This window comes from Anolis sagrei, chromosome 3 (genome assembly GCF_037176765.1).
Source record: "Anolis sagrei isolate rAnoSag1 chromosome 3, rAnoSag1.mat, whole genome shotgun sequence".
NCBI classification, from domain to species: domain Eukaryota; kingdom Metazoa; phylum Chordata; class Lepidosauria; order Squamata; family Dactyloidae; genus Anolis; species Anolis sagrei.
Genome location: NC_090023.1, coordinates 33287007 through 33314777, shown reverse-complemented (window position 1 = coordinate 33314777; position 27771 = coordinate 33287007). Strand labels below are relative to the sequence as shown.

General features: G+C 38.3%; 1 protein-coding gene across 6 annotated transcripts in view; it reads right to left on the bottom strand.

Annotated features, from left to right (window-relative positions):
* FRY (FRY microtubule binding protein) overlaps nucleotides 1-27771 on the bottom strand; it is a 279389-nt gene that overhangs the window by 123652 nt on the left and 127966 nt on the right. For all 6 annotated transcript variants that reach the window (XM_060770859.2, XM_060770853.2, XM_060770854.2 and 3 more), the window contains 6 exons: nucleotides 15911-15964; nucleotides 7974-8113; nucleotides 7330-7420; nucleotides 4147-4226; nucleotides 2815-2895; nucleotides 165-333 (listed from right to left, as the gene is read on the bottom strand). In XM_060770859.2, coding sequence (XP_060626842.2) covers nucleotides 165-333; nucleotides 2815-2895; nucleotides 4147-4226; nucleotides 7330-7420; nucleotides 7974-8113; nucleotides 15911-15964 — 615 coding nt within the window. The remainder of the gene's footprint in view (nucleotides 1-164; nucleotides 334-2814; nucleotides 2896-4146; nucleotides 4227-7329; nucleotides 7421-7973; nucleotides 8114-15910; nucleotides 15965-27771) is intronic.

Genomic DNA, 27771 nt, shown 5'->3' with positions numbered 1-27771 from the left:
CAACAGAAAATATTGTGTTTTCCGATGGTCTTTGGCAACCCCTTTGAAACCACCTCACAACCCCCCCCCCCCCCAGGGCTCCCGATCCCCAGGTTGAGAAAAGCTGTTATATTGTCTTCATATATAAAAGAGTGCAGAATAAATTAAATACAGGATTTCATTACCTGCATAAACTGAAGAGAGGCTTCAAAATCCTCCACTGGATACATCTTTATACGAAAGAATTTCATTCCCATTATTAGGCTGATAATGCTCTGAACCACATAAGGGTTCTGTTCTTTATGTCGAAGCTCTTTTAATTCTGCCATAAATTTCTTCTTCACAGCCGGAAATCTAAAATAATAAGTTGCAATGATGTTTCTTTCAAAGGAGCACTTTGCTAGTTAGATTAATTAAGTAAAAACTGAATGTGAAAATGAAACAGTTACAATAAGAAAAAGATTTTCACCCTCCAAAAATAATATAATTATAGAGTTGAAAGAGACCACAAAGACTATCCAGTGCAAAAGCAGAATATACAATCAAAGCACTCCTGACAGATAGCCAACCAGCCTCTGTCTAAAACCCATCAAAGATGAAAAGCCCACCACACTAGAAAGCGGCATATTCGACTGTCAAACAGCACTTATAGTCAGGAAGTTCTTCTTAATACTCCAGGAGAAACTTTTTTCTTGAGTTTGTATCCATTGCTCCATGTCCTTGACAGCTCCATCTTCAATATTACATTCTTTCAAATATTTAATCATGGTTACCCCTCCTTAACCTTCTCTTCTCCAGGCCAAACATACTCAGCTCCCAGCTTCATGCCTTCCTTACTTTTGAATGAATGGGCTGGAATGCTTTATGGCAAATGGAAGAAAAGAGCCAGCAATACATGTATGTCCAGGAGGTCTTAGAAATCAGGTCTTCAATCAATGGGAAATAGCCTGATCTAAGGGGACTCCAAACCTATTTAGCATGTGGTTCTACAACATAAAGAGACCTACCATATATCTTTTTGTTTTATTTAATCTTTAGTGAAAAATAAAATACAAAAAAGAAGGTATTAGAGCATATTATAAACAACTTCATGGAGAACCGAAAAATACACTTCAAGCATTCTAAAATAAATTGGTTACACCCGATTTCTTGTGTAAACCTGCAAAGTACTTGTTAAAAATCAATAATACCTTAAAGGTCTCTGATAAATGAAAATTACACAAAATTCTGCTTTAGTATAAATGACCCCTTTCATTTTCCCAGCCATCCACAAATACTGATATATGTTTAGGGCAGGTTTCTGCAGTTCTATAAATTACCAAATAAAATGTGTGTGTGTGGGGGGGGGGGGGATCAAACATATACATAGTTTTTTGGGTTTAATACTACTACTACTACTAATAATACTAATACTAATACTAATAATAATAAAAAACTTTATTTGTACTTTGCCACCATCTCCCTGAAGGGACTCGGGGTGGCTAACAGAGCACTCAAGGTGCCACACATAAAATAGAATTACAAATTATCAAAACAATACACAATTTGACTAAGTACAACAATGAACAACATTGATCGATAAAACTAAAAACTTTAAAAATTTCTAAAACACAGGCATACCTGTGGGTCATTGGGTTTCTTCAACCACAAACTAAAGTGCCGAATAACAATGGTTGACATATCATCACATGACCACAGTACATAATTCCAGGTCAAAGGTCTGTGGAAATAGCTATGTTCTTAGGTTCAAACTGAAGGTTTGGAGATTTGGAGCTAATCTACTCTCTCTAGGGAAGGCATTTCAGAGCCAGAGAGCCACCATCAAAAAGGCCCTCTCTCTCATCCCCACCAACTGCACCTGTGACGGTGGTGGAACTGAGAGAAGGGTCTCCCCAGAAGATCTCAAGGCCTGCACAGCTTCATAATGGATTGAATCCATCTTTGTTGAATTACCCCAACTGCAAAATGTCTTTATTTCTTTAAGCCAGTGGTACACAAACTAAAACGCTGTGTTTAATTCATTCATAAGAAAGAAAAAAAGTGAAAGAAGATGAAATTGGGGTATGGTGATAGTTAAATGGTTAAATCACTGGAAAGAGCACCACCTGAATGCTATAGTTCAGACAAGAGGGATCTGACAATGGGTATATTGTGTGAAAAGTGAGAGTGTTAAAGCAGGAGTTGCTCACAAAAAGAAACTAAGAAAAGGGGGAATCTTTCCTTCTTTGTCTCAGACCCCATCCACTATTGGAATATGGCCCCTCACAAATTAGTCCCAAATTCTCCAACCCTGATGCTTTAGGCTTTCCAGAGTTGACGCCAATGGAAAAAAAATAAAATGAAGCATCCATAATGCTCACACTTAATTTACTTAGAATTCCTTGACTGGCCATAGAAGTTGCTTTCTATGATTCCACAGTTCTCTGTGCCAAGACACAGTTTGATAAACACAGAGCTCATGAGTGGAAGGATTGATTCCTTCAATTTCTTATGCAGCAAGAAAAACACACACCCATCCTAATCAAGAGCCAGGCTCTCGGAATGAAAAATTGTGAAACATTTCAGACTTCAATTACTCCACTTATTAAAAATATACTTAGTGGGTTGTTGTAAGTTTTTTGGGCTGTATAGCCATGTTCCAGAAGCATTCTCTCTTGATGTTTCACCTGCATCTATGGTAGGCATCCTCTCACAACCTCTGAGGATGTCTGTCATAGATGCAGGCGAAACATCAGGAGAGAATGCTTCTGGAACATGGCCATACAGCCTGAAAAACTTACACCAACCCAATGATTCCGGCCATGAAAGCCTTTGACAATTCAAAAATATACTTACTTTGCTTGAGCTAATACCCCTATTACTTCGGCATACAGGTCTGCAACAATGTGCATATTTCCAGTGTTAGGACCAAGGTACCTGCCGAGAGATAAATCAGGACAGTTGAGAAGATACAGAACTTTCCACTAGCCACAAAAAATACACTATGGTTTAGACTCAAATTAGGATCCTTAGGTACTCTTACCACTCAAAAGTGTATACATACTTAGTATATCCTGTTTTGCAAGGGGAGGCCAAAATAGAGGTGGGATGGTACAGAAACACATGCCCTAGAGACTTCAGTGTTCCCTTACTTATTGCGGGGGTTCTGTTCCAGGACCACCCGCAATGTGAAAATCTGTGAAGTAGGGACGCCATACTAATTTTAATATTTATATATTATTTTAATATTTAATATATTATTTTCTTACTCGTACTTCCTTACTTGTCTCCTGACACATCCCAAGGGCACCTGCCTGCCTCCCTGGCCTCCGGAGCGATGCAGTCAGTGGCAGGCCAGGGAGACAGGCCTTCCCAGCTGTGCCTCAGGCCGCCGCACTTCCGGGGTCTGTGGAGGCCAGGGAGGCAGACCTTCCCCGCCGTGCCTCAGGTCGCTGCACTTCCGGGGTCCCTGGCCTCCACTGGATGCAAATGGTTAATATTTAATATTTTTATTAATATTTTCAAAAACCTGTGAAACAGCAAGTCTGCTAAAAGCGAATCGCTAAGTACCGAGGAAACACTGTAAATGGATCCTCCATAATAATCCTTTATTTCTATATGGCTTCCAAGAAAAATATTTCTGTCAAGTTTTTGATGGACCCGTGGCACAAAATAGTCAGAATCCTCATCAAACTACAACTCTCAGGTTTTACTTGGGGGGGGGGGGGGAGAGAGGAGCCATGGCAATTAAATTAATATAAAACTGAATTATAGTTTGTTGCATGGATTAAGGTGGCTGCTGTATCCATTGCGGAGAGGACTGTGGATTTTACTGCTCCAAGTCGAGCAAGAGCTCTTCCAAAAACTGAACACTGGATTAGCACCAGCAGGACTCCTGTTCAATTTGGATCAGATGCAAAACAGCTACAATAAAATCATCAATGGGTTTACGGTCCCTTCAGTGGCAGATCCACCAGCAGCCACTAGCATAGATGTACTCGAGAAGAGGTTTTTGCTCCCAGAAATTACAGAAACAAAGAACTCTGGAAGATTCCAATACATTCCTATTTCAAAGTTGTGATAATCCTAGCCATAGCTTATCTCACAGCTTCCATGCTCTAAATGTTAAGCTAATATAATTCATTTCAGTATAGTATAAATCTTTAAAACCTCATACAAGTGTCTTACCCTTCTTTGTATTTAAAGTGCTTGAAAGCCAAATTAATAACATCATGGACCAAACCGTCTATTACAGGATGCAGCTGAATCTGAAAAACACACCAACAAGGTATCAAAATTCTTACCTGTGTATCGTGAATAATAACTATATGTTACTTTTAGCAAGGATACAAGGTTTTGTTGATGACCACTGGATCTCTTTTTGGTTGCAAAAAGAATGATAAAATGCTTGAAGAACTACTTCAGATCCATTCACACTACACCATTATAGTGCTATGATTCAACTTTAACTATCATGGCTTTCTGAGGAGTTCTATCAAGAAGTTCTGAGGTTGGCAATTTCAGGAGGAACATTCAGAATTCTAAACTAGAGACTTCTAGTATAGCAACAAACTACAATCCCAAGGATTATATAGGATATAATCTTAGTGGAATTACCATGCTATAATTGTCTAGTGTGAAAACGCTCTCTGTCACGCAAGTGGTTAGACATATTTTAGGACTATCTTCTATCAAGTACCTGCAATTAATATGTGAAATAACAAAGTTTGAGAAAGTTACTTTGTTGAATCTCCTTTGTTGGCTGGTGGTTTGGGGAGTTGCAGTCCAACAAAGTAAGGTTAGTTTGTTGAACTGCAACTTCCAAGTTTTGGGAATGTATAATTACCGTATATAATGTATAATTACCATATATATATCGAGTATAAGTGGAGTTTTTCAACCCTTTTTAGGCTGAAAAAGCCCCCCTTGGCTTATATTCAAGTTTTAAATGCTTGTTGTTATTGTTACTGTCTATTTGTTTATGAGATTTATTTTAACTGTTGTGTTGATTGTTTTCTTATTGCTTTTACTGTTGATGTACTTTGGGCTCGGCCTCATGTAAGCAGCACTGAGTCCCTTGGGGAGATGGTAGCGGGGTATAAATAAAGTTTTATTATTATTATTATTATTATTATTATTATTTGTTGTTGTTGTTGTTGTTACTACATTTATTATTTTACTCTATTTATTAATATTATTACATTTATTATTTTACTCTATTATTATTTTATTACTTTTATTATTTTACTCTTTTATCATTATTACATTTATTATGTTATTCTATTATTACCGTTATTATTACATTTCCATTATTTTACTCTAATATTATTATTTTTTATTACATTTATTATTTTACTCTATCATTATTGGAAGGATACATAAGTACATTTACATTGAAAAAGGTTAGAATTATGGTTTAATCAGAGTTGGACAATCTTATCTTAAATTACAGTTTTATGTAAATATTCAAAAACATTTAACCTACTGATGCCTCAATTAATGTAATTTTATTGTTATCTATTTTTATTCTGAAATTTACCAGTGGCTGCTGCATTTCCTACCCTCGGCTTATACTTGTTTCAATACATATTCCCGCATTTTTGTGATAATATTAGGTCTTATATTTGGGTAGGCTTATACTCAAGTATATATGGTAATCATATAATCAAAAATTATAGATCTGTGGAAATAAGTTTTGTTAGTTTTGCGTTTGGCCTAGAATGTGTGCTTAGAATTGTACCATTTGCAATGTATGACATTTTGTTCAAGTTACTGAAACAGGAAGTGCAGAAAGGTATTTTTCCAAGTGACTAAATATTTTTCTTCGCTAGGCACAGAGGAGACTTGTGCCTGATCTGGAAGAGAAGAAATAGGGAAACTGTGTTGCGCCACAAAAGTCACCTGTGCACTGAAACATGAAAGAATAACACTCACTCAGGTAATGGAAATGAGGCCAAAGGACACCCTGGACAGTAGGTCACTTTCATTTCTTCCCGAGACTTCCTTCATACATCCATCTACCTACTTAATGATAGCAATATCTAAAGCGATATTTACAGACTGACACCTTGAAATATTAACCCCATATTCTATTTTAAAGATTAGCTAGTGAAAGTTAGGTGTATTACATTCATAAAAGTCCAGATCCACTTTGACTATAGGGTAAAAAAGCCATGTCCAGGCTTTTAAAAGGCAAGAGGATGTAAAAGCCCCCAAATGCAACAAAATGTTAAATTTTGTTGGCCCACAAGCTTTATGCCTATTTTCTTTTCCTAACAGTGCCACCTACCTATATTGCCGCCACCACAAGTGAAGATAACAATGGAGTGGGTTGCTGTGAGTTTTCTAGGCTGTATGGTTATGTTCCAGAGGCATTCTCTCCTGATGTTTTGCCCATATCTATGGCAGGCATCCTCAGAGGTTGAAGCAGACCCTGGAAACTAGGCAAGTGAGGTCTATATTTCTGTGGAATGTCCAGGATGAGAGAAAGAACTCTTGTCTGTTTCAGGCAGGTGTGCATGTTTCAATTGGCCACCTTGATTAGCACTGAATGGCCTTGCAGCTTCAAAGACTGGCTGGTTGCTGCCTGGGGGAATCCTTTGTTGGGAGGTGTTAGCTGGTCCTGATTTATTCTTGTCTTGAATCCCCCTGTTTTTTAGTGTTGCTCTTTATTTACTGTCCTGATTCTAGACTTTTTTTAATACTGGTAGCCAGACTTTGTTCATTTTCATGGTTTCTTCCTTTCTGTTGAAATAGTCCACATGACTGTGGATTTCAATGGCTTCTCTGTGTAGTCTGACATGGTAGTTGTTAGAGTAGTTCAGTATTTCTGTGTTCTCAAATAATATGCTGCATCCAAGTTGGTTCATCAGATACTCTGCTATGGCTGATTTCTCAGGTTGAAATAGTCAGGAGATAATGCTTTTGGAACATGGCCATATAGCCCAGAAAACTCAAAGCAACCCAGTAATTCAGCCATGAAAGCCTTCAACAACACATTAACAATGGAGTATTTTGCTGAAACAGAAATTACATTGTTAAAGTGAGTACTCTATATTTGCTGGGGTTTCGTGTCACAGGACCCTCACTAAAAAGGAAAAATGGTGTATAAAAAACAGCCTGAAGATTCCTATGGTAGCAGACATTACAAAATTTACATAGTTAGAAAATCTGAAACTCTGGATCACCTTTCCCCACTATATGCTGTGGACTTCAGGGAGGCAACATGAAAAATGATTTCTTTGAATTCCTTCCTTAAAAGCTATGAATTCCATAAAAGATATCTTTATGAAAGTCGATCTTGTTTCTGAAAGTGAATGTGCATAGGAATTCAAGTGTTACCATGTAATTAAATATTTGTAAATGACATACCTGTTTCAACACTTCTATGAGTACTAAAGAAAAAATAAAATCAATAGCAAGATCTCTTCTTTCCATTAAATAGTCACGTTGCTGTTCATCACTGAAACACACAAAAAAGATTATTTTTAAAAATCCCACAATTTCTGCTCTTTATCATGCATTAGCCCCCCCCCCCCCAAACACAGAATCGGTTGGACAAATTAAATGGTTAATGTTATAACTCAGTCAATAATATCAAAATGAATAACATCAACAATGTCACATGTTATTTTTCAATGACCCAATGGCTAGGGAATACCTGGAGTTGCCGTTTTAAAAACTAACTACTGTATTCTAAGCTCTGTGTCATCAGCACTTTTACAGACCCAAAACTTTGTAGTTTTTTACCACTGTATGCTACTCTGAGTCCCACCCAATTGGAGAAAAGTGGCATAAAATGAATTAATAATAATAATAATAATAATAATAATTCATTTGAAAATACATCACACAGTCCTAGACGCTTGGGAAGTGTTCGACTTGTGATTTTGTGATACGAATTCCAGCATATAGATCTCGCTTGCTGTGACATATTGTGCTTTTGTGTCAGTAAAATAATAATAATAATAATAATAATAATAATAATAATAATTAGCATATGCTCAGTAGCATACCTTTTGGATTTAGTACTTGTTCTTGGTCTGTATTCATGAGATTCATCTTCGATCCCGTTTTGCCTTTTATACCAGTCAAACAAAGTGCGCAGAATGGAAGGTAGACAATACTCTGAAAGTGAGCTCATTGAGCTTATTACCTGCAGCAAAAGGAACAACAAAATCAAAATGTATTTGGGCTCTGTCTACTAAAGAATTTACTGTCTGTTAGTTTAACCTTTTACCTATCGCTCAGTTTTATTGTGCCAAGGAACCCCAATAAATTCATAGGTCATCATAAGTAAACAGACAACTGGAAGGCACATAAATGCATACTTTACATATGCCACTATTCTGAGGGAAGCTTTGAAGGTAACCTACAAAATAATATATAATTCTGTAATCTTCAGAGCATAATTCATCTGCAATGCTTCCAGCCCATGTTCTGCCTTTTTCCATCCACATATAATTTAGCAGAAGCATATCATCAATACTATCATCGTCACCTTTATTGAAACAGCACCAGTATTATTTATATATGATTCTTTATATATATAAAAACGAGATACTTAAACAATAGAATCTATAACGTAAAGGTCTTGGAAATTTGTACTGAAGGGTAGAAAATACATTTACGTAATATTTTATGTAACATAAATCATATTATTTATATAATAAGATTGTTTTAGGAAGCAATACAGAAGAGACAAAATTGTGATGGGAGGAAAACGAGAACAAATAAATAGGGGAAGAGTATGTATTTAACTATTGTAGGATATGGAGACAAAATGGTAATTCCACAGACGACCAGGAAAAGTTAAGTTTTATCTATACTAACAGACTAGTGAACAGAATCTTTCGACATTTTCACAATCCTTTCTTGAGAACAGTCTAGGTGTGCCCAAGGGGCTCTCTATGATTATCTCTTTATTCTGTTCTAACAGTAACATCTTTTTCTAAGTACATGTTGTGTTTCAGGACAACTAAGACATGGCAAAGCCATTTTTACAAGAGCAATCCACAGAATCATAGAGTTGGAAGAGACCTCATGGGTCATCCAGTCCATTCTCGGCAGGGGCCAAGAAGCAGGAAATTACATTCAAAGTACCCCTGACAGATGGCCATCCAGTCTCTGCTTAAAAGCCTCCAAAGTAGGAGCCTCCATCACACTCCATGAGAGTTCCACTGCTGAACAGCTCTCACAGTTAGGAAGTTCTTCCTTATGTTCAGGTGGAATCTTCTTTCTTGTAGTTCGAAGCCACTGTTCTGCGTTCTAGCCTTCAAGGCAGCAGAAAACAAGCTTGCTCCCTCGTCCGTGACTTCCCCTCACATGTCTCCTCTTAGCCTTATCTTCTGCAGTCGAAACGTGCCCAGCTCTTTAAGCTGCTCCTCATAGGGCTTTTTCTCCAGACCCTTGATGATTTTAGTCATCCTTTTCTGGACACATTCCAGCTTGTCAACATCTCCCTTAAATAGCGGTGCCCAGAACTGGTCACAGTATTCCAGGTGTGGTCTGACCAAGTCAGAAATAGCGTAGCATGACTTCCCTGGATCTCGACATTATTCACCAGTACTCTTTCAGAAAGCATGGTATAGTGGTATGGTTGTTAGTGTAGGACACTGGGAGACTAGGGCTTGAATCCCCACTTGGCCATGGAAACCACTACTTGGGCAAATCCCACTGCTGCAACCTCAGGGAGTGTGACTTGCCCAAGTGGGTGTTTCTATGGTCAAACAGTGATTCAAACCCTGGTCTTCCAGTATCCTATTCCAACACACATACCTTCTGAACAAGGAAGCCATGGTAGCACAATGAGTTAAACCCTTGTGCCTGCTGAACTGCTGACCTGAAGGTCAGCGGTTCCAATCTGTAAAATGGGGTGAGCACCTGCCTGTCAGCCCCAGCTTCCCATACAGAGACATGAGAGAGGCCTTCCAAAGGACAGTAACACATCAAAACGTCTTCTGGGCAATGTCTCTGCAGACTGCCAATTCTCTCACACCAAAAGTGACTTGCAGTTTCTCAAGTTGCTTCTGACACAATTAAAAAAAACAATTTCTGCTAATAAAAGTCCACCTTTAAAATAAAATAAAATGAGAGTTCACCCTTGGGTGAATTCTCTTAACCAGAAATTACATGAAAGCATACAATAACTGCACCTTTTCACTAGCAAGGAACTGTCACCGGTATTCTACTAAAAATATATTGTTATGGATTTGTTCAGCCCTCACTCTGGACATTGTAGTCTTCATCAGAGGAGCTGTACGCTTTTCAAGATGAGTTTACTAAGCTAGGCATGTGTAACTCAGTGGGAAGAGGCCAGCACATGCCACTCCACCTACTGATCCCCAAATTACGGAGCAGTGTGCCAAAAGTAATGTAAACTAAATACACATGGGCTGTGTCCTCTGTTATATTTACACAGGGTGTCTTTAGCTTTTTAAATCTTTCTGTCATTGGTCTTATATAGCAGGAAGGAAGGGTGGAATTTGTAGAGACTGGCTCTCGGAAGACAGGAAGGGAGGAAAGTCTAGTCAGCAAGCTGGTTACTCAACTCCTCCATTTATTGGAATCAAAGCCAATGGTGAGATGAATTCTAGCTCTGTGCTGCTGCTGGAGGGGAGTGTGCTGATGTACAAATGTGTCCTTGTTGCTCAAAAATGAGCATGTTCTTCCATCCAAAATGAACTTCATAGCATACAGCCTGAAGATACCAGGTCCATACAAGCACTGGGCTGTTCAAACACTCTGCTCATAGGGCATTTAAAGCAATCTATACAAATGCATTATTTATAGCAATTTTGGCAGGACTTGTAAGAAACAAACAATTACTAAACCATGCCTGAAGCTTCTATTTTTAATAACCTCAGTACTAAAAAGTATTAAACAGTCAAAACAGAATTTAAGTCACAAAGGACCATCTGCATATCAAAAGGGTAGAATTAGACATGGCAAGAGCATCCAGTGTTGTTTACATATTTGCACCATTGTTTATCACACACTTGCACCATGAGGGTACGGATTTGGGAACTAGTGTCCACATAAAATGGGTTGCCAAGCAGGAATGGCTTCCACCTCACTTCTATGCCTTCCAGTGCCTTAGACATATTGATCCCAGATCAACCTACTTCTAATATGTGAGGGAAAAGGTTTCAGGTATTTAAACAAAACTTAGAAAAATTTCTTTTCACACTATATTCTTAGAATCCGATACCTGGCTAAGGGATTCTGAGCGCTATAGTCCACAGAAGAAACTTTTCCAAAATATTTACACATTTTTCCCTGCAAAACTTCGACCATATCCCTTTTTGTGTGAGAATGTTGTTCTCATTTTGGATCTCAGATTTTACATTGGTGTATTATTGTTGTTCTATTTATTCATATCCCCCACCCCATTCCAAAACATATACATAATGCAGCTTAAAAAACAAACATATACATTCTAATTAAAACATACAAAAGATGGACATTGGAACAGAATAAAACTTTCGATAACATTAAAATAATATGAAACACAGATTTTTTTAAGCAGCTGAGATGTACTAAGTTAAAAATACAATAGCACCCTATTTTAAAAGTTCTTTATGAGAAGAATAACCTGGTGTGCTCATAGCGCACTCATGTACATAAAGCCCTGTCCAGTTATTGCTGTGTTAATAATCCCTCCTCATACACATCTCACCTTTCCCATTGGACAACCCTTGACATTTAAGAGCGTAATTAATCCCATGTGATCTATGTGTACACATTAGACCAGGTGCCGCAGTAGCACAGCGGTTAAACCACTGCAGGAAATCTGCTGATTGGAGGGTTGGCAGTTCAAAACTGCGAATTGGGGTGAGCTCCTGCTGTTAGCCTAGCTTCTTCCAACCTAGCAGTTTGAAAGCATTCAATGTGAGTAGATCAACTGCCTCCGCGGGAAGGTAAAAGGGTGCCCCATGCAGACATGCCAGCAAAACACAATCTGAGATGGCTACGGACAACAGGCTCTTTGGCTTGGAAAAATTGACACCACCTCCCCATGGCTGGAGTTGAACATCGCCTCCAGACACCAGAGATGAAAGGGGAAGGTATTTACCTTCATCTGTGTATTGTATGTCGTTGTTGTTCACTGTGTAAAAGGCATTGAATGTTTGCCTGTATATTGTAATCCTAAGTCCCTCAAAGGAGATAAAGCGTAATATAAATAAATTGTATTATTTATTTATTTATTTATTTATTTGGTATGGCCACCAAAATGAACTTTATGTAAATTGTTTGCTCCTGTGAACGAAGTGTCCCCCTGGCATCCAGTATAGATCTTACAGAACAACAGTATTTGTTGTTGTTGGGTACCTTCAAGTTGCTTATGACTTATGACTATCCTAAGGCAAACTTATCATGGGGTTTTCTGGAATTGAGAATATGCCTCATCACCCAATAGATTTCCATATTTGAATGGGAAATCGAATCCCAGTCTCCAAAGCCATAGTCCAAAACTCCACCACTACATCACACATTGCCTACTGATAATTTTTACAATAATGTCAGTTTCTTCTGATAGTAGACTCTCCCATATTATAACAGCATGGAAAGATTCACACTGGAGCATAAATAATGCAAATAAATATGATGTCATAGGACAGATGGAAGAAGTTAAACATTTATGCAGCAGTTTGTAAAACAGAGTGGGCTCATCAGATGGTACTTCCACCATAAAGATGCGAGCTATCACAGAAAGTTTGAACTGGGCTACTAGAAAATTATTCTAACAAATAAACCTAAGACCATTTTTTAATTTAAATTTTACTTCCAAATGCTCTTGAATTTTGAGTGAGCTCTCTTGAATTTTGGTGATCTTGCTTTCCAACATGCCACAGCTGAGCCTACCAGATTCAGGACATTCTCTGGGCTCTCTGGAGAGCCTTTGGAGGAGCTTAAGAGAAGGACAATGAGTAATTTTCTTGACACTTAGTTCTACTCAGACTTCCTAGGATCTAAGCCTATTTGTATGTTATGGGACAAAGTGTAGCAGACCAATGTGTTTCAAATTATCTGATGTGGAAGATCAGCTCCCCCAATTTATGACACTCTAATACAGTGGTTCTCAACTTGTGGGTCTACAGATGTTTTGGCCTTCAACTACCAGAAATCCTAACAGCTGGTAAATTGGCTGGGATTTCTGGGAGTTGTAGGCCAAAACACCCGGGGACCCACAGATTGAGAACGACTGCTCTAATACCACATTGGTGTTATTTGGCTACATTTTTATTCCGATCCAGGGAACTCACAAGGGGCTACAGACAATGGCTTGGGTACTGGCAAGGGCCCACAGACCCCTATTTTGAGTAGTACTGCAGTAGATGACCTTTTAAAGTGAAAGGAAATAAGAAATGCAAAAAGGAATAATTATGCTAGCCCTTGATTAACAAAAACAAACCACATATATCAGTCTGTGCCTCTGTCTCAAAGGAGGCAGCTACACAATATAGGCTTGGTATAGAAGTAGTGGTCGTGAAACTGCCACAGCTTTGATATAATAGGAAAGATGCACTGGAAAGGGATATCTGAAACCTGTGGGCTCCTGCAAGAATATATCTGAAAGACTAATTGCTCAGGTGTACCCACTGCATAGTCTCTGGACAAATCAAAAATGCATAAAAATGGATGAAAAACCTGTCCGAACATATCTCTCCTTATGAACCTTCCAGGAATTTAAGATCGTCTGGGGAGGCCCTGCTCTCGATCCCGCCTTCTTTGCAGATGCTTCTGGTGGGAATGAGGGACAGGGCCTTCTTGGTGGTGACCCCTTGGCTATGGAACTCCCTCCCTAGGGATATTAGATTGGCCCCTTCCCTCCTGACTTTCCGGAAAAAAGTAAAAACCCGGTTCTTTGAACAAGCTTTTGGAATTATGAAAGAATGAAACATGGAACGTCTTAGATGATGCCACTGGAAAATGAGATACATGGAACAGGAAGACATTAGTGATTATATGTTTTTAATGGTTTTTGCATGGATTTTTATTATTGTTGTTTTCAATGTTTTAATTGTATTTTATGACTGCTATGGCATCAAATTGCTGCCAATTTGTAAGCCGACTTGAGTTGCCTTCCGGCTGAGAAAGACAGGATAGAAATATTGTAAATAAATAAATAAATAAATAACTATTCAGAAACAGAGCCAGGGATTTGGAGATGTTTCCCATACAACTCTGAGCAAGCTACCTTCTATCTTAAAATTAAATTTGGTTCTTATGTGAACAAATTAAAATTCTAACACTCACCAATGTGTTGTTAGATACCTTTTCCTTGACAAGTTCATGGCCTGCCTACACAACTTGAGCTCTGTCAAGCATATTATCATTATCAATCATAGCTGATCATTATTATCATGACATGCGAGTGTGGAGAAGAGCAAAAACACTGACCAACTGCTGCAATGCAACCTGAGCCCTGCTACATGCACAATGGAGGACCTCCTTGCAGCAAGACCAGAGGCACTCCAAGTGGCCAGATACTGGTCAAAGGACATTTAATCAACTACCAAGCTTGCAAACTTTGTGTTTTGTCTGTTTGTTTGTTTTGTTAAAAATGTAATACAACTGTCTGGTTGCTCCTGACACGATAGATAGATAAATAAATAAATAAATAAATAATTATCATAATCACTACCATCATCATCATTTAATAAAGTTTTCTATGCTGTCAAATATATCTTAGGGTTTTTTTCTGGATCTGTTGACAATATTTTGCATTGAAACCTGTGTGAATGCATTGCTTCAATGATAGCTAGATAGCTAAATGCCACTGGACCTTTGCAAGCGAGCTAAAAATAAATCCAACCACAAAATGGAAAACAGTGGGGAAAGAAGAGTCAAGGGAATTTAATAAATGTCATTTCAGCTCATGCACTGTACTGCTATCTATGCATCGGAAACAATCCCCTCTGAAGTTTAAAGCAGTTTTGTGATTTTTCAGAGATGCATAGTGATTCTCAGTCCTGCCATCCTGTTATACTGGAATGACACTTCTGTTAGAATAGATTATAAAGGCTGAAATCAAAGCAGTATTTTATTCCATTTTGAGAAAGGCTTCGAGCAAATGATAGACCTATATATTCAAACCAAAAGTGACTGGTTTGTACGATCCTTTGGATTACAATACACTTAGGATGTCTAGGTAACACTTTCACCAAGGTTATGTGCACAACTTGCAAGAATAGGGTCTAGATATGTGAAGCTTCCAATGGATTTTCTCTAGAACAGTGGTTCTCACCCTGTGGGTCCCCATATGTTCTGGCCTTCAACTCCCAAAAATCCTAAGAGCTGGTAAACTGATTGGGATTCCTGAGAGTTGTAGGCCAAAACACCTGGGGACTCAGAGGTTGAGAACTACTGCTCTAGAAGGAGACAACATTCTCCCTGACTCTCCCTAGAAGGACAAAACTCCTGTCCATCAATTACAGAATTGTTCTGGTAAATATGCATACTGAGTTAAGAAAAGTTTTCAAATCTTTTTATGGTTATTCATGCTGCACAATTATGGTGTTATAATTCCACTTTAACTGCCATGGCAATATGTTATGGAATCCCGGAATTTGCAATTTAATAAGTGGTGTCTGGAATTATTGTCCAAAAAACTGTAATATATGATCTAACTACAAATTCCAGGGTCCTATAGGATATTGCCATATGCTGTCCAATATTGATATATACAATCTCTATGGGTCCTTTCACACATTTATCATGTTACGACTGCACTTTAACTGTCATGGGCAACATGATATTAAATCTTAGGATAGTAAGTGGAGTTGTGGTACCAGTACCATTTTCAAGAGCCTGTCCAAAAAAAAAAGTGATAATACCAACAAAATTAAAGAGATTAGTTGATAGCCCACAAATACAGAATGAAAACCATAACACTGCACAAATATAAGTCTTGGATATAATTTATCCTTTCTTTTTAAATATTACTTACTTGATCAAACTGGGGATCTTCTCCACGTTGAAGAGATTTGCTCAGCGGCTTTTCCTACAACACAATTTAAAATATATTGTTATTACTAAAAACTGGAAGATGCTCTTGTTCTTTAGCAGTGTGGCCCAAAAGAAAACATATAGCATTTTTTAAAAAAAAAAACACAGTATGCTTATACAGTAGGAAAATCTACTTAAAAGATGGTTACCTTTAACAACTCTATATATACCACAATTACTGTAGTGTGATATTTTTGGCATACACACACATACATGGAACAAAAAAAATCACTGTTAAGTAACATTCAACAAATTAGAATAGTTGTTTAACAATTCACTACATAAAATGTTCAATGCAATTTTTACATTTTAGGATTAGATTACACTGTTTTTCATTACACTGTCAAACATTATTGTTCATATTATTCAGATTTCAAAATGTTATTACAGAATGTAATATACCATATTTTTCATATTCTTCGAAGGAATATTTGATATCCTAAATACAATAGGTATTCTCAACTAGGCAGACTCATTGAATCAACTGAATGTGATGTTTAACTGAGGTACCAAATTCTCATTGATTTACTGTGTATACCATACTTGATATCTACAACTGGATTTAGACCAATGGCAGTAATATCCATGTTTTATCTGTTTTCCCATCAAGACAGGGTTTACTGATGTTGAGAATGAAATCCAGAGAAGAAATTTGCATCTGAGCACAATTCAAAGTTCTGGCTTTAGCCTAAAAAGCCCTGAACAGTTCCGGTCCAGCTTACCTGGCCGAAAGCATCTCCCCCTATGAACCAGGATGAACGTTAAGATTTTTTGGGGAGACCCTGCTCTCAATTCCACCTTTTTCACAGGTGCGGCTGGTGGAAACGAGAGACAGGGCCTTCTCAATGGTGGCCCCTAGACTGTGGAAATCCCTTTCTAGTGATATGAAATCAGCCTCCTCCCTCCTGGCAGTCAGAAAACAAGTAAAATCCTGGCTTTGGAACCAGGCATTTGGAGACTAACTACAATGCAATAGACAGCTGGGAACTAATGTAGCTGCAACTGGAATGGCTCATGGACTGTGATTATAGATTATGTGATTGTTTTAATTGCTGTTTTAAATTTTGTTTTAATTATATTTATATTTTATTGTTTGTGTTTAATGATTTACTGTTTAATGTATTTATAATTTTTTATTTTTGTGCTTTGATGTGGCATCAAATTGTGCCAAGATGTAAGCCACTCTGAGTCTCCCTTGGGGTGAGAAGGGCGGGACAGAAATACGTTAAATAAATGTATAAATAAGAAATAAGCTCTGGAAAAGTAGAAAACTGGTAAAATATAATTATTGGGATATATAATAACAGATCTGATACACAAAATAGTGGAATAATGTTGAATGTTTTTATATTGTGTAAATGCTATTTTAGATAGTAAGTTGCTTGGAGCGCCTTGGTGGAGAGTGACTAATTAAGAAATAAAGTGAAGTGAAGTAATGGCTAATGGGTATTATACTGTTTTATAAGGCATTAAATTTTGCGGTGAATACGTTGGAAACTACTTTGAATCCTTCCAGGGGTGAGAAAAGCGGTATATAAATGAACTAACTAACTAACTAAATAGATCAGTGGTTCTCAACCTAGGGTCCCCAGATGTTTTTGGCCTACAACTCCCAGAAATCCCAGTCAGTTTACCAGTTAGGATTTCTGGTGGTTGAAGGCCAAAAACATCTGGGGACCCCATGTTGAGAACCACTGAAATAGATAAATACCATCTTATAGGAACTATCATTTGGCCCAAGGAGGGAGTGGCCAATGACATACATGTTCCTTTGGTTGCTAGAGTCCATTATCCCAATGTGAAAACTCAAGTAAAGAAAATATTTATGGCTTGCATTCTCTCCAGTTTTTTTTAAAGAAAAACTTGAATTATTTTTGTTCAGTATGTAAACAAATCAATATACACAGTTTCCACTGGAGCCTATATGCTAAATCAACAAGGGTTTGGTTTTGTCTTAAAATATCTAGCAGGACTGTCACTGTCAAAACAGTTACAAACATGCTGTTCTGCAAAGATACATAACTGGTTTCTTAATATAACTCTGCTAAGCCACTCTTAAAGTCACCTCATGTAAGAATATAGGAAATATTCTTGGAAACACAGGGGGAGTATTCACAGAAAAAGACAGTACTTTTCATGCTTTAAGTATATTTTCTAATATTTATTTATTTATTATTTGATCTTCGACCACCCTTCTCAATGTCTTGATGTTCCAGCACTGTTACAAAAACTTTTTCTTTTGAAGCTGCTGTTTTTCTGGGGCAGGTTTCCAGTTTTAGCTCACCTCTGTGACTCTATATCTTTCCAAACCTATTCTAAATATACCTTGTTCTCCCTTACTCATTACCTCTGTTCCTCTCACCTTATATGCCTGTTAATTATTTAACTCCCAATCACTCTTGGCTCAGTTTTTCTTGCTTGCTTTGCACAATCGAGATATTTATCTGTTATTTCTGCAACCTTCATTTGATAATTTAACAGTGCTCAGAAGTGTCAAAGATGGAGCCAGTGGTTGCTACTGCAGAGCTAACTAAAGTAGAAAGACCCATTGAGTCAATGGGGTTTAGATTAACATTGATTTAAGCGACAACTCATTCAACGAATTTAAACCAATGCTGTATCCAAGTAATGGATGGACTCACAGCCTTTAAGAGGATTACATATATACAAACTACTGGTATCAGTGAAGGAAACCAATCCATACTAGTGCCAAAGGCCATCAATGTCATAGGAGAGGGAATAATCTAGACCTGGACAACTCATCCTACAACAGCATTAAAAGGGTGCATCAAAGTGAAGACAAAATGTTGAAAAATAAGACATTAGCATAAAACAGAAAGAGACAGGAGCTACAAGCCACATCCAAAAGTGTATAAGAGCCAAGTTGTTTATTTTATCAAGACTTTATTGACAAACTGAAAACCAACAAATCTTAAAATAGCTCCAAGAGGAAACTGCTACAGATATGTGCCATTTGTCCAAAGATCAGACACTGTACCAGAGAGATGGAGATTGGCCTGTGCAATTCCAGAGTTTGGAGCAGCAGTTCTTAACCTGTGGGCCGCAGACCACCAGTGGGCCGTGAAGACGAAAATCTGGTCTGCGAGCCTCCTTCCTCTTTATTTATTTTATTTTATCTATTTTATTTCCACTCCTTTCGCGCCACTTGCCACTTGTTCTCTATCGCTGGCCATGGCATATGTTCTATATCAGAAACTAGAGCTGATGCAATTGATCAATTACAATTTATCAATTGTCTATCCAATGCAATTTTCTGAATCAGCACCCCAAATAATTAAACCGAATCTAACCAAAAACTGATTCATAACCCTTTTGATATTAATGTTGGAGAGTGGTCTCTGGTCAAAGTGGTCCCTAGCCATGTAGTGCCTGGTCAAAAAAAGATAGGGAACCACTGGTTTAGAGGAAAATATGTTGCACTGTAGCACATCATTTCCAAGTTTGGGTTTCCAATGTAGCCCAATGTACCTATGTGTTATTTCCAAGTTATGGCTTTACATTACAAAATGATACCTTTTATTCTTTACTAGGGTAACAATGGCCAAACATTACTTTGGGGACTGGAATAATGAGGCTCTCGGTTGTTCTCTTTAATTCTACAATGAGACTGAGGTTAATCCACGTTACCTACAAGATCTCCTTCTTCCGCACAATCAGCCCCTTAGGACACTGTGGTCTTTTGCAGGTTGCTCACTCCAACCAATCAAAACCAGACTGACAATTGTTACCCAGAGGATCTTTTCATCGGCTGCCCCAAGACTGTGGAATGACCTGCCGGAAGAGCTGTGACAGCCAAATGAGTTGGTGGAATTTAAAACACAACTGAAGATCTATCTCCTCCAGCAGGCCTATCCAGTAAAGTTTGAATCATGAGGTTTTTCAGATTTGCACTCTACTCTACTGTCAATCTTTGTACCCTGTGTTTTGATATATGTATTTTGTTGTATGTATTTTATGCTGATATGTTTTGACTGTGTTACACTATGCCTCAAGCAGTTAGGAGAGGCAGGTAACAAATGAAATTTATTTATCACCATCATCCCATGATTTAATGCAAATCTTCCAGCCACCCATTTCACAGGCACCATAGAGTGGTGTCATTTTCTTCTTTCTTTTCTTTCTTTGGAGATTTTTCGTAAGTCTATTAGCATTCTGGGAAGCCCTCCAGAACACTAATGTCAGAACTTTTGGAGTGTTCTAGAGCTGCAGACAGTCTAGAGCAGTGGTTCTCAACCTGTGGGTCCCCAGATGTTTTGGCCATCAACTCCCAAAAATTGTAACAGCTGGCAAACTGGCTGGGATTTGTGGAAGTTGTAGGCCAAAACACCCAAGGACCCACAGCTTGAGAACCACTGGTCTAGAGCAGTGGTTCCCAATCATTGAGCCTCCGGGTGTTTTGGACTTCAGTTCCCACCATTCCTAACAGCTGGTAAATTGGCTAGAATTTCTGGAAGTTGAAGTCCAAAACACCTGCAAGTCCAAAGACTGGGAACCACTGCTCTAGAGAATTCACTCTTAACAAGTGGCAGCCAAAGTTTCCAAATTAATTCACACCACAGTTTGGAAAAGTTACTCTTCTGGACTACAACTCAAAATCTCTCAGATTGCATGACTGGTAACCATATTGGCTTGAGGGTCTTGTGACTTTTACTAAAACAAAGTAACTTTTAAAAGCTTTTGTTTTTCTTACTCAAGCTGCTAGATATTGAGACAGACTGATGCTATCCAGTCCAGATTAGGTGGGGGATTTTCACACCACCCCGACACTTTGGGAACACTGCAGGCGGCATAAGAAGAACTCAAATTCTAAACAGGACTTTGGTATGCACAAAGCTGTCTCAGTCTGCAGCTGATGAAAACCATAGCTGTCACATGCTGGGAAAGTAATGGGAAAAGGCCCACAGACAAAGGCAGGTAAACAAGGTTTGACTCTGTGAAAGTGCACAAACCACCCAGAGCTAGTTTAAGGCTGAAGAGGCAGGCAAGCCAGCACACGAGTTTTCACTTCCTAAGAGCTTTTTTTTGCAAAATTTAGAACTAATCAGAACAGGGGACAACTAGGAACAATTGCTCAACTGAAGCGTAGCCAAGGTGCAGGTGGGCAGAACTAAAGATAGCTTCCAGGTTTTGAAGATGTTTGAAATGCAGACTGACTGCAAATGTGAGCATCAAGGAGATAGATTATGGCTGTCCGTGACATTTCAGCTCTCTAATATGAAGTCCTAAACTATTCGTTGACTTTCTTAAAGCCTTCTAGCTGATCATCAGCTGCCTGGAAAGAGACATGGTAATGCAACAGGGGAATTCTTTTTAAAGAATTGAATGCGAATATCAGACACCTGGAAATGAATTACACTTTTTGCAGGACTTCTGATCATACTCCTCAAACTTTTTCTTCCACTCAATTATCCCCACAAAATTCTCCTCCAATGTACATTTCAATCATATTCCAGAAGAAAGACAAAATACATTCAGACCAAGTTTCTAAGATTATTTTATTTACGGAGACATTTCACCAATGTGAAGTGTTTATAATCTAAACAGATCTACATTCACTGTCATTTTTGGCAATGTTTTTAAATGGCTATACACATTAAATTCAAATGTAAAGATAGGTATTTCTATCACACTGTAAAAATTGAACATAATCAAAGCCTAAGCCTATGAACAAGCCTATGAATTATCTGCAATTCTGTATAAAACAATTTCTCAGATATTGTTTCCATGCAAACAACTAATGTATATTCAATTTTGGAAAAAGGGTTTCTAAATAAATATAACTGCAAAGAAACATGGAATCATAGAGTTGGAAGAGACCACAGGGGATATTGTCTGGTTTCATTAGGTTAGTCTAGAACCTCTGTATAACAGAGAACTGGCAGGAATTTGTAAAGTAAGCAAAAACATAACATCTGGAAATGTATTTGTTTTAATAATGAAAAAGCAGGGGGAAAGCTATGGTCCCTGAATGCTGAATCTGGCCTTCCTGGGCTCCCAAACCATCTTCAGAGGGTTGTACTCTTTTCCCCATGGCAGATTTGGTGGTTCTCCATTTTTTTAATAGATTTTTCCTTTCCTCAGGATTGGAAATGCCTCTTTTTTATTGCCAGTAACAAAAAAAATATGAGCTTTAGGCTAAAGTAAAATTGTATGTTTAGCGCTATCTTTTTGCTTTTGATTCCATGCACTATGGTCCCCCATAACTATTCTGAGATTGAATTTGATCCTCAGGGTGAAAGAGAAAGCTCTCAGATCTGAAATACAGTATCCATCAACTCCCTGGATATTTTTCATTTGCTCTCCTCCCAAAACTTAATTATTTAGCTATTGCTCCTCTGTCCTATACTGACAGGGCATAAACTAAGATAGATTATTTGGTTTATTTGCTTTAAGAGAAGAGCTGCCTGAGATTTGGCCAAGTATTTCAGAAGCAGTGAAGAAAATTTGACATTAAGTTTTCACTCCACCTCAATCTCTCTGACGCTCATTTGTACTGTATACGTCATCCAAAGGGAGCAAAAAAATAAAAATAATAAAATGCAAGGATGAATACAGAGCCAAGAGCTACAGCCACAGGACTCAATAAAGAAGGGAGCTATTCATTTCAAGCAATTCATCACCTTTAGGCTGAAAAACTGTTATATAAGAAACCCAGTGCCTATATTTCTATTTTAGAGTGTATTACATTCCCACTTAGTCTCTATGCTGAAGCCAACAGCAACATGAATGCAGAGAAAGATAATAAACAGTAGAATGATCATATAACCTTCATTCATTCATCAAGAAATATATATTTAAAAAGTGAACACCATAAAATGAAGAATGTAGGATTTAAAAGGTTCCCAAGGTCACTGTCATGTACATTATATCTGAAGTGCTGAAGGATAAACTCATTCCAGATTGCACAAGTCCATGCCAAGCCCTCTCTAACTCTGATCATGCCCATCATGTTCCTGGTTACTGGTTGTTGACAGGCCTATAGCCAGAATTTTGTTTCGGGGGGAGCTGAATTTGATTCGGGGGGGGGGGGGGCTGAGTCTGAGTGAAAGAGGGTCTACCTTAGCAAACCTTTTGTATCGTTACCCCAATACCCCCATGCATATGAGATATATTGAGCATGGTGAATAAATGATATGAATAAACTTAACAGTTTAAATAATGTACCAGTAAGGCCTTCTCACGGACCACCATGAGAATTTCGGGGGGGGGGGGGGGCTGAAGCCCCCCAAGCCCCCCCCCCCGGCTACATGCCTGGTTGTTGAGGTTTGCTTTTGAAACATTTTAATGATGTTTTTATACCCTCCTGTTTTTAATTGTTTAATTAGACTGTTATTATGTTTTAACTGTGTTTTAGTGGTAAACTCTGTTGTTCGCTCTGGGCTTGATGCCGCATGTAAGCCACCCTGAGTCCCTTCGGGGAGATGGTGACAGGGTATAAAAATAAAGTAGGAGTAGGAGTAGTTGTTGTTGTTGTTTTGCTGTTTAAAAACTCAACAGAATGAGATTAAATAATGCACTTTATTGCCCTCTCTAGCATGTAGTCTGAATGTTATCATCACAGGAACATTTCACCATGGATTGGTTCTCGGCCTTTGGGTCCTCGGGTGATTTGGCCTGCAGCTCCCCAAAATCCCAGACAATTTATTGGGATTTTTGGGAGTTGGGGGGCGGTGCATCTGGGGACCCCTGAATTGGGAGGCTCTGCCTTTAGGATCATGAGAAGGGCAGGGGGAGGCCCTAGTAGAGTGCTTAAAGGATTGGTCCAATGTGTTATTTGTGTATGGGGTTATTATTATGTGTGTATGGGGTATAATATGTTTAATGGTTTAATATGTTTATTGGTTTTAAATGGTATTTATATGGTTATTGTTTTTAGTGATTTTATGTTATGTTTTATATGGTTTGTATAATGAGGCACTGAATTTTTAGCCTACATGTATGTTGTATGCCGCTCTGAGTCCCCTGAAGGGTGAGAAGAGCGGGATGGAAGTGAAGTAAATAAATAAAAATATTTACATAAGTTCTCAAGAAGACTCAACTTTTAGCTCCATTATGTGGAACTGTAATTTTCAAATTGTGATTGGCTTCTAAAATTATCCCATGAAACATATAAAGGGGAGAAAAAGTCAAATCCACTAAAATCAATAGCACCTGAAGTGATAATGAATTTAGTGGTAAAAATAATTTATTTTAATAGACCTGGAGAGTGATCCAAGTCTGGATTCAACCCAATGCAAATTTAAAATGCAAAAAAGAATGGGGATTTAAAAAAAATAAGATTAAGATTTAGAAACATGACAAAACAGATGTATAGACATGAAACACCACAATCAATAAAAAGCCTGGTTTGTCCAAAAATGGAATCTAGTTATGGAACCAGGAGAGTTAGTCCACAGATGAGCTGCCAAAACAAAAAGATCCTGCCTTAAGAAAGAGCAGGTTTAAACAACTGGGAATCAGAGGTCTAAATCCAATTGTAAAGATGAATGAGACAGGAGTTGCTCCATCCATTATATTTGTTAATTTATCAAGTTCCCACTGTTTTAATGAGGATAGTACAGTTTGCACTAACAACTGAATTTAGGCCATAAAATTTGTTTGTTGTTAACTTCCGTTAAGTCAAGTTTGGCTTACATCAACCCTCTAAATGAGTCTGCCAAATTATCCTGCTCAGGCATGCAAATTGGAGTCTTGTACCTTCCTTAACTGAACCTATCCATTTACAGTGTGGTCTTCCTCTTTTCCTATTACCTTCCGGTTTACCAAGCATTATTATCTTTTCTAATGAGTCCTATCTTTGCATGATATGTCCAAAGTAAAACAATCTCAGTTTAGCTACCACAGGTTCTGGGGAGAGTTCAAGTTCAATTACTGTATTTTCTGGCGTATAAGACTGCATTTTTAACCCAGGAAAATCTTCTCAAAAGTCGGGGGTTGTCTTATATGCTGGGTGTCATCTTATAGGGCAGGTGCTGAAACTTCTGAGCTGAACTGGAGAATCTGTGGTGACTGCATATAGTGAGGGGAGCTCAACAACGGCCGCGTCCGCAACCCCCCCCCCCCGTATGCAGCGCCCATATGAAAGCAGCAAGGGTGGCGCTGTACAAGTACGGTAGAAGAAAACCCACTCAGCAGGATTCGTGGAAAGAAGTGACTTAACATGGTCCCGATGACGAGGACCCAGAAGGTATAAGTGAAGGACGGAGCAAGCTACAGGCATCTGGGATGCCCAGGGTATGGAAAAAAGGAGATAGAGTGGTGCTGTGCCCAGAAAAACACGCCTCTTTCACCCGTCTGGCCCGCTCTTATATCCTATTACCGTACCTCCTTCTCTGTCTCTCAGATCTCGCTCCTGAGGACTGCAGTGAAGTGGCACAGCCAGGGGCAGAGAAGGAGTTATGGTAATAGGAAAATTACTGTATTGAAATCAAAACTGATGTTTTTTAAATTTTTATTTGGTGTACATTGGAAAAGGGGTAGTTTTATACGGCGAGTATATCCCAAACTCTATATTTTAACTAGAAATGTTGGATGTTGTCTTATATGTCCAGATGTATTATACGTCGGAAAATATGATAGCTCTTTGCCTTTTTTGCAGTCCATGGCATTCGTAGAACTTTTCTCAAACACCACATTTCAAGATGCTTATATATTGTAAGTAAAATAAAATAGCATCTACCTGGAATCTACCCCTCGGAAGGGAAATTTACTCCTGCAAAATGGGGAAAAGGCATCTCAGCTCAAGCTTTATCACCAACACTTGTTTCCACAACAGGTCACAGTTTTCAAAATCTAATTCTCAAAGGGACAGACGGTGAGGTGAAATCTTCCAAGTCACACCAAAATCTTAAGTGAGTCACACAAAGAAATTATGCAAGACTTTTTTCAGGCTAGCAAAGCAGTGAAACAAACACCACAGGGGAATTACCCTTCCTCTGCTATCCAGAGATAGATAGATAGATAGATAGATAGATAGATAGAATCATAGAATCATAGGGTTGGAAGAGACCTCGTGAGCCATCCAGTCCAACCCCCTGCCAAGAAGCAGGAATATTGCATTCAAAGCACCCCTGACAGATGGCCATCCAGCCTCTGTTTAAAAGCTTCCAAAGAGGGAGCCTCCACCATAGATAGATAGATAGATAGATAGATAGATAGATAGATAGATAGATAGATAGATATATTCTTGGCTGGAGTTACACTTAAAAAGTACCTGCTCCGACTTACATACAAATTCAACTTAAAAACAAACCTACAGAACCTTATTCATAACTAGGGAACTGCCTGTATATGAAATAACTGTTAGTATATGAGAACATGTTGGGCAAGACTGGGCAAGATGTAATAAGGCCTACGCCTGCATTTTGCATGTAACTCTGCAATCAATAAATGTTTCTTCATAGTAGTTTCCATAGGAAGCAGCTTAAAAGGTATGCTTTTCATCTTCCGCACTAAGGAAAAGAATAAGAAAAGAAAAAGTCTCTATAAGCTTTTGGGGAGATGAGAAGCAACAATAGGCATTACCTGATCAAAAAGGTTAGGACAATAAAGGGATTGGATATTGCATAATCAAATGTCCTTGAATTTTCACACTTCAGAGCAACCCTACACTTTTCATTATCCTAAATGTATACTGTATTGCCCTAAACTATCCGATTTCCTTTCAAACAGATGAGTGAATTGCATACCATACAAAGGTATAGTTAGATAAGCACTGTATCATCATCTGTGTATGAAACTCCTTTTTGAATCCAAACACTATTTTTTAAATGTGAGATATAAATGGAATGGTTACATAAATAAATATTATATCAAGCAGAGCAAAACCGAGCAATTTCAGTGACTCACGCAAAGAAATAATGCAAGACTTTTTTTCAAGCTAGCATTTGGGCTTAGAACTATTTTCGTTTAATACTGATACCATTCACTTTGTGCATTTCATACAAAATGCATGACCAAAATGCAGGTGCAAATAAAAATCAAAATAACAAAATCCTAAATAAGTCAAACATACATTGTCAGGTACACCCCAAAACAATATCCAGGAGTTTTGCTTGTGAATTTTACCTTCAAATTTAACTCAAAGTACCCATAGTAACTTGTACTGAGAAGGTGCCTGAAAATACCAATACTATAACCAAGGTGAAAAAGAAAGTGCAAAAGCTGGGATGCAGTTAAACATAAAAAACCCAAGATTATGGCAACCAGACTGATTGATAACTGGCAAGGAGAAAACGTGGAGGCAGTGACAGACTTTGTATTTCTAGGTGCAAAGATTACTGCAGATGCAGACTGCAGCCAGGAAATCAGAAGATGCTGATTTCCTAGGAGGAGGAGAGCAATGACCAATCTCAATTAAAATAGTGAAGAATAGGGACATCACAATGGTAACAAAGATCCGCATAGTTCAAGCAACGGTATTTCCCGTAGTAACCTATGGATGTGAGAGCTGGACCATAAGGAAGGCTGAGCGAAGGAAGATAGACGCTTTTGAACTGTTGTACTGGAGAAAAATTCTGAGAGTGCCTTGGACCACGAGAAGATCCAACCAGTCCATACTTCAGGAAATAAAGCCTGACTACTCACTGGAGGGAAGGATATTAGAGGCAAAGATGAAGTACTTTGGCCTCATAATGAGAAGACAGGAGAAAATAATAATGCTGGGGAAAATGGAAGGAAAAAGGAAGAGGAGCCGACCAAGGGAAAGATGGATGGAAATGACTGGCTTGACCTTGAAGGGGCTGGGGGTGGTGATGGCCAACAAGGAGCTCTGGCGTGGGC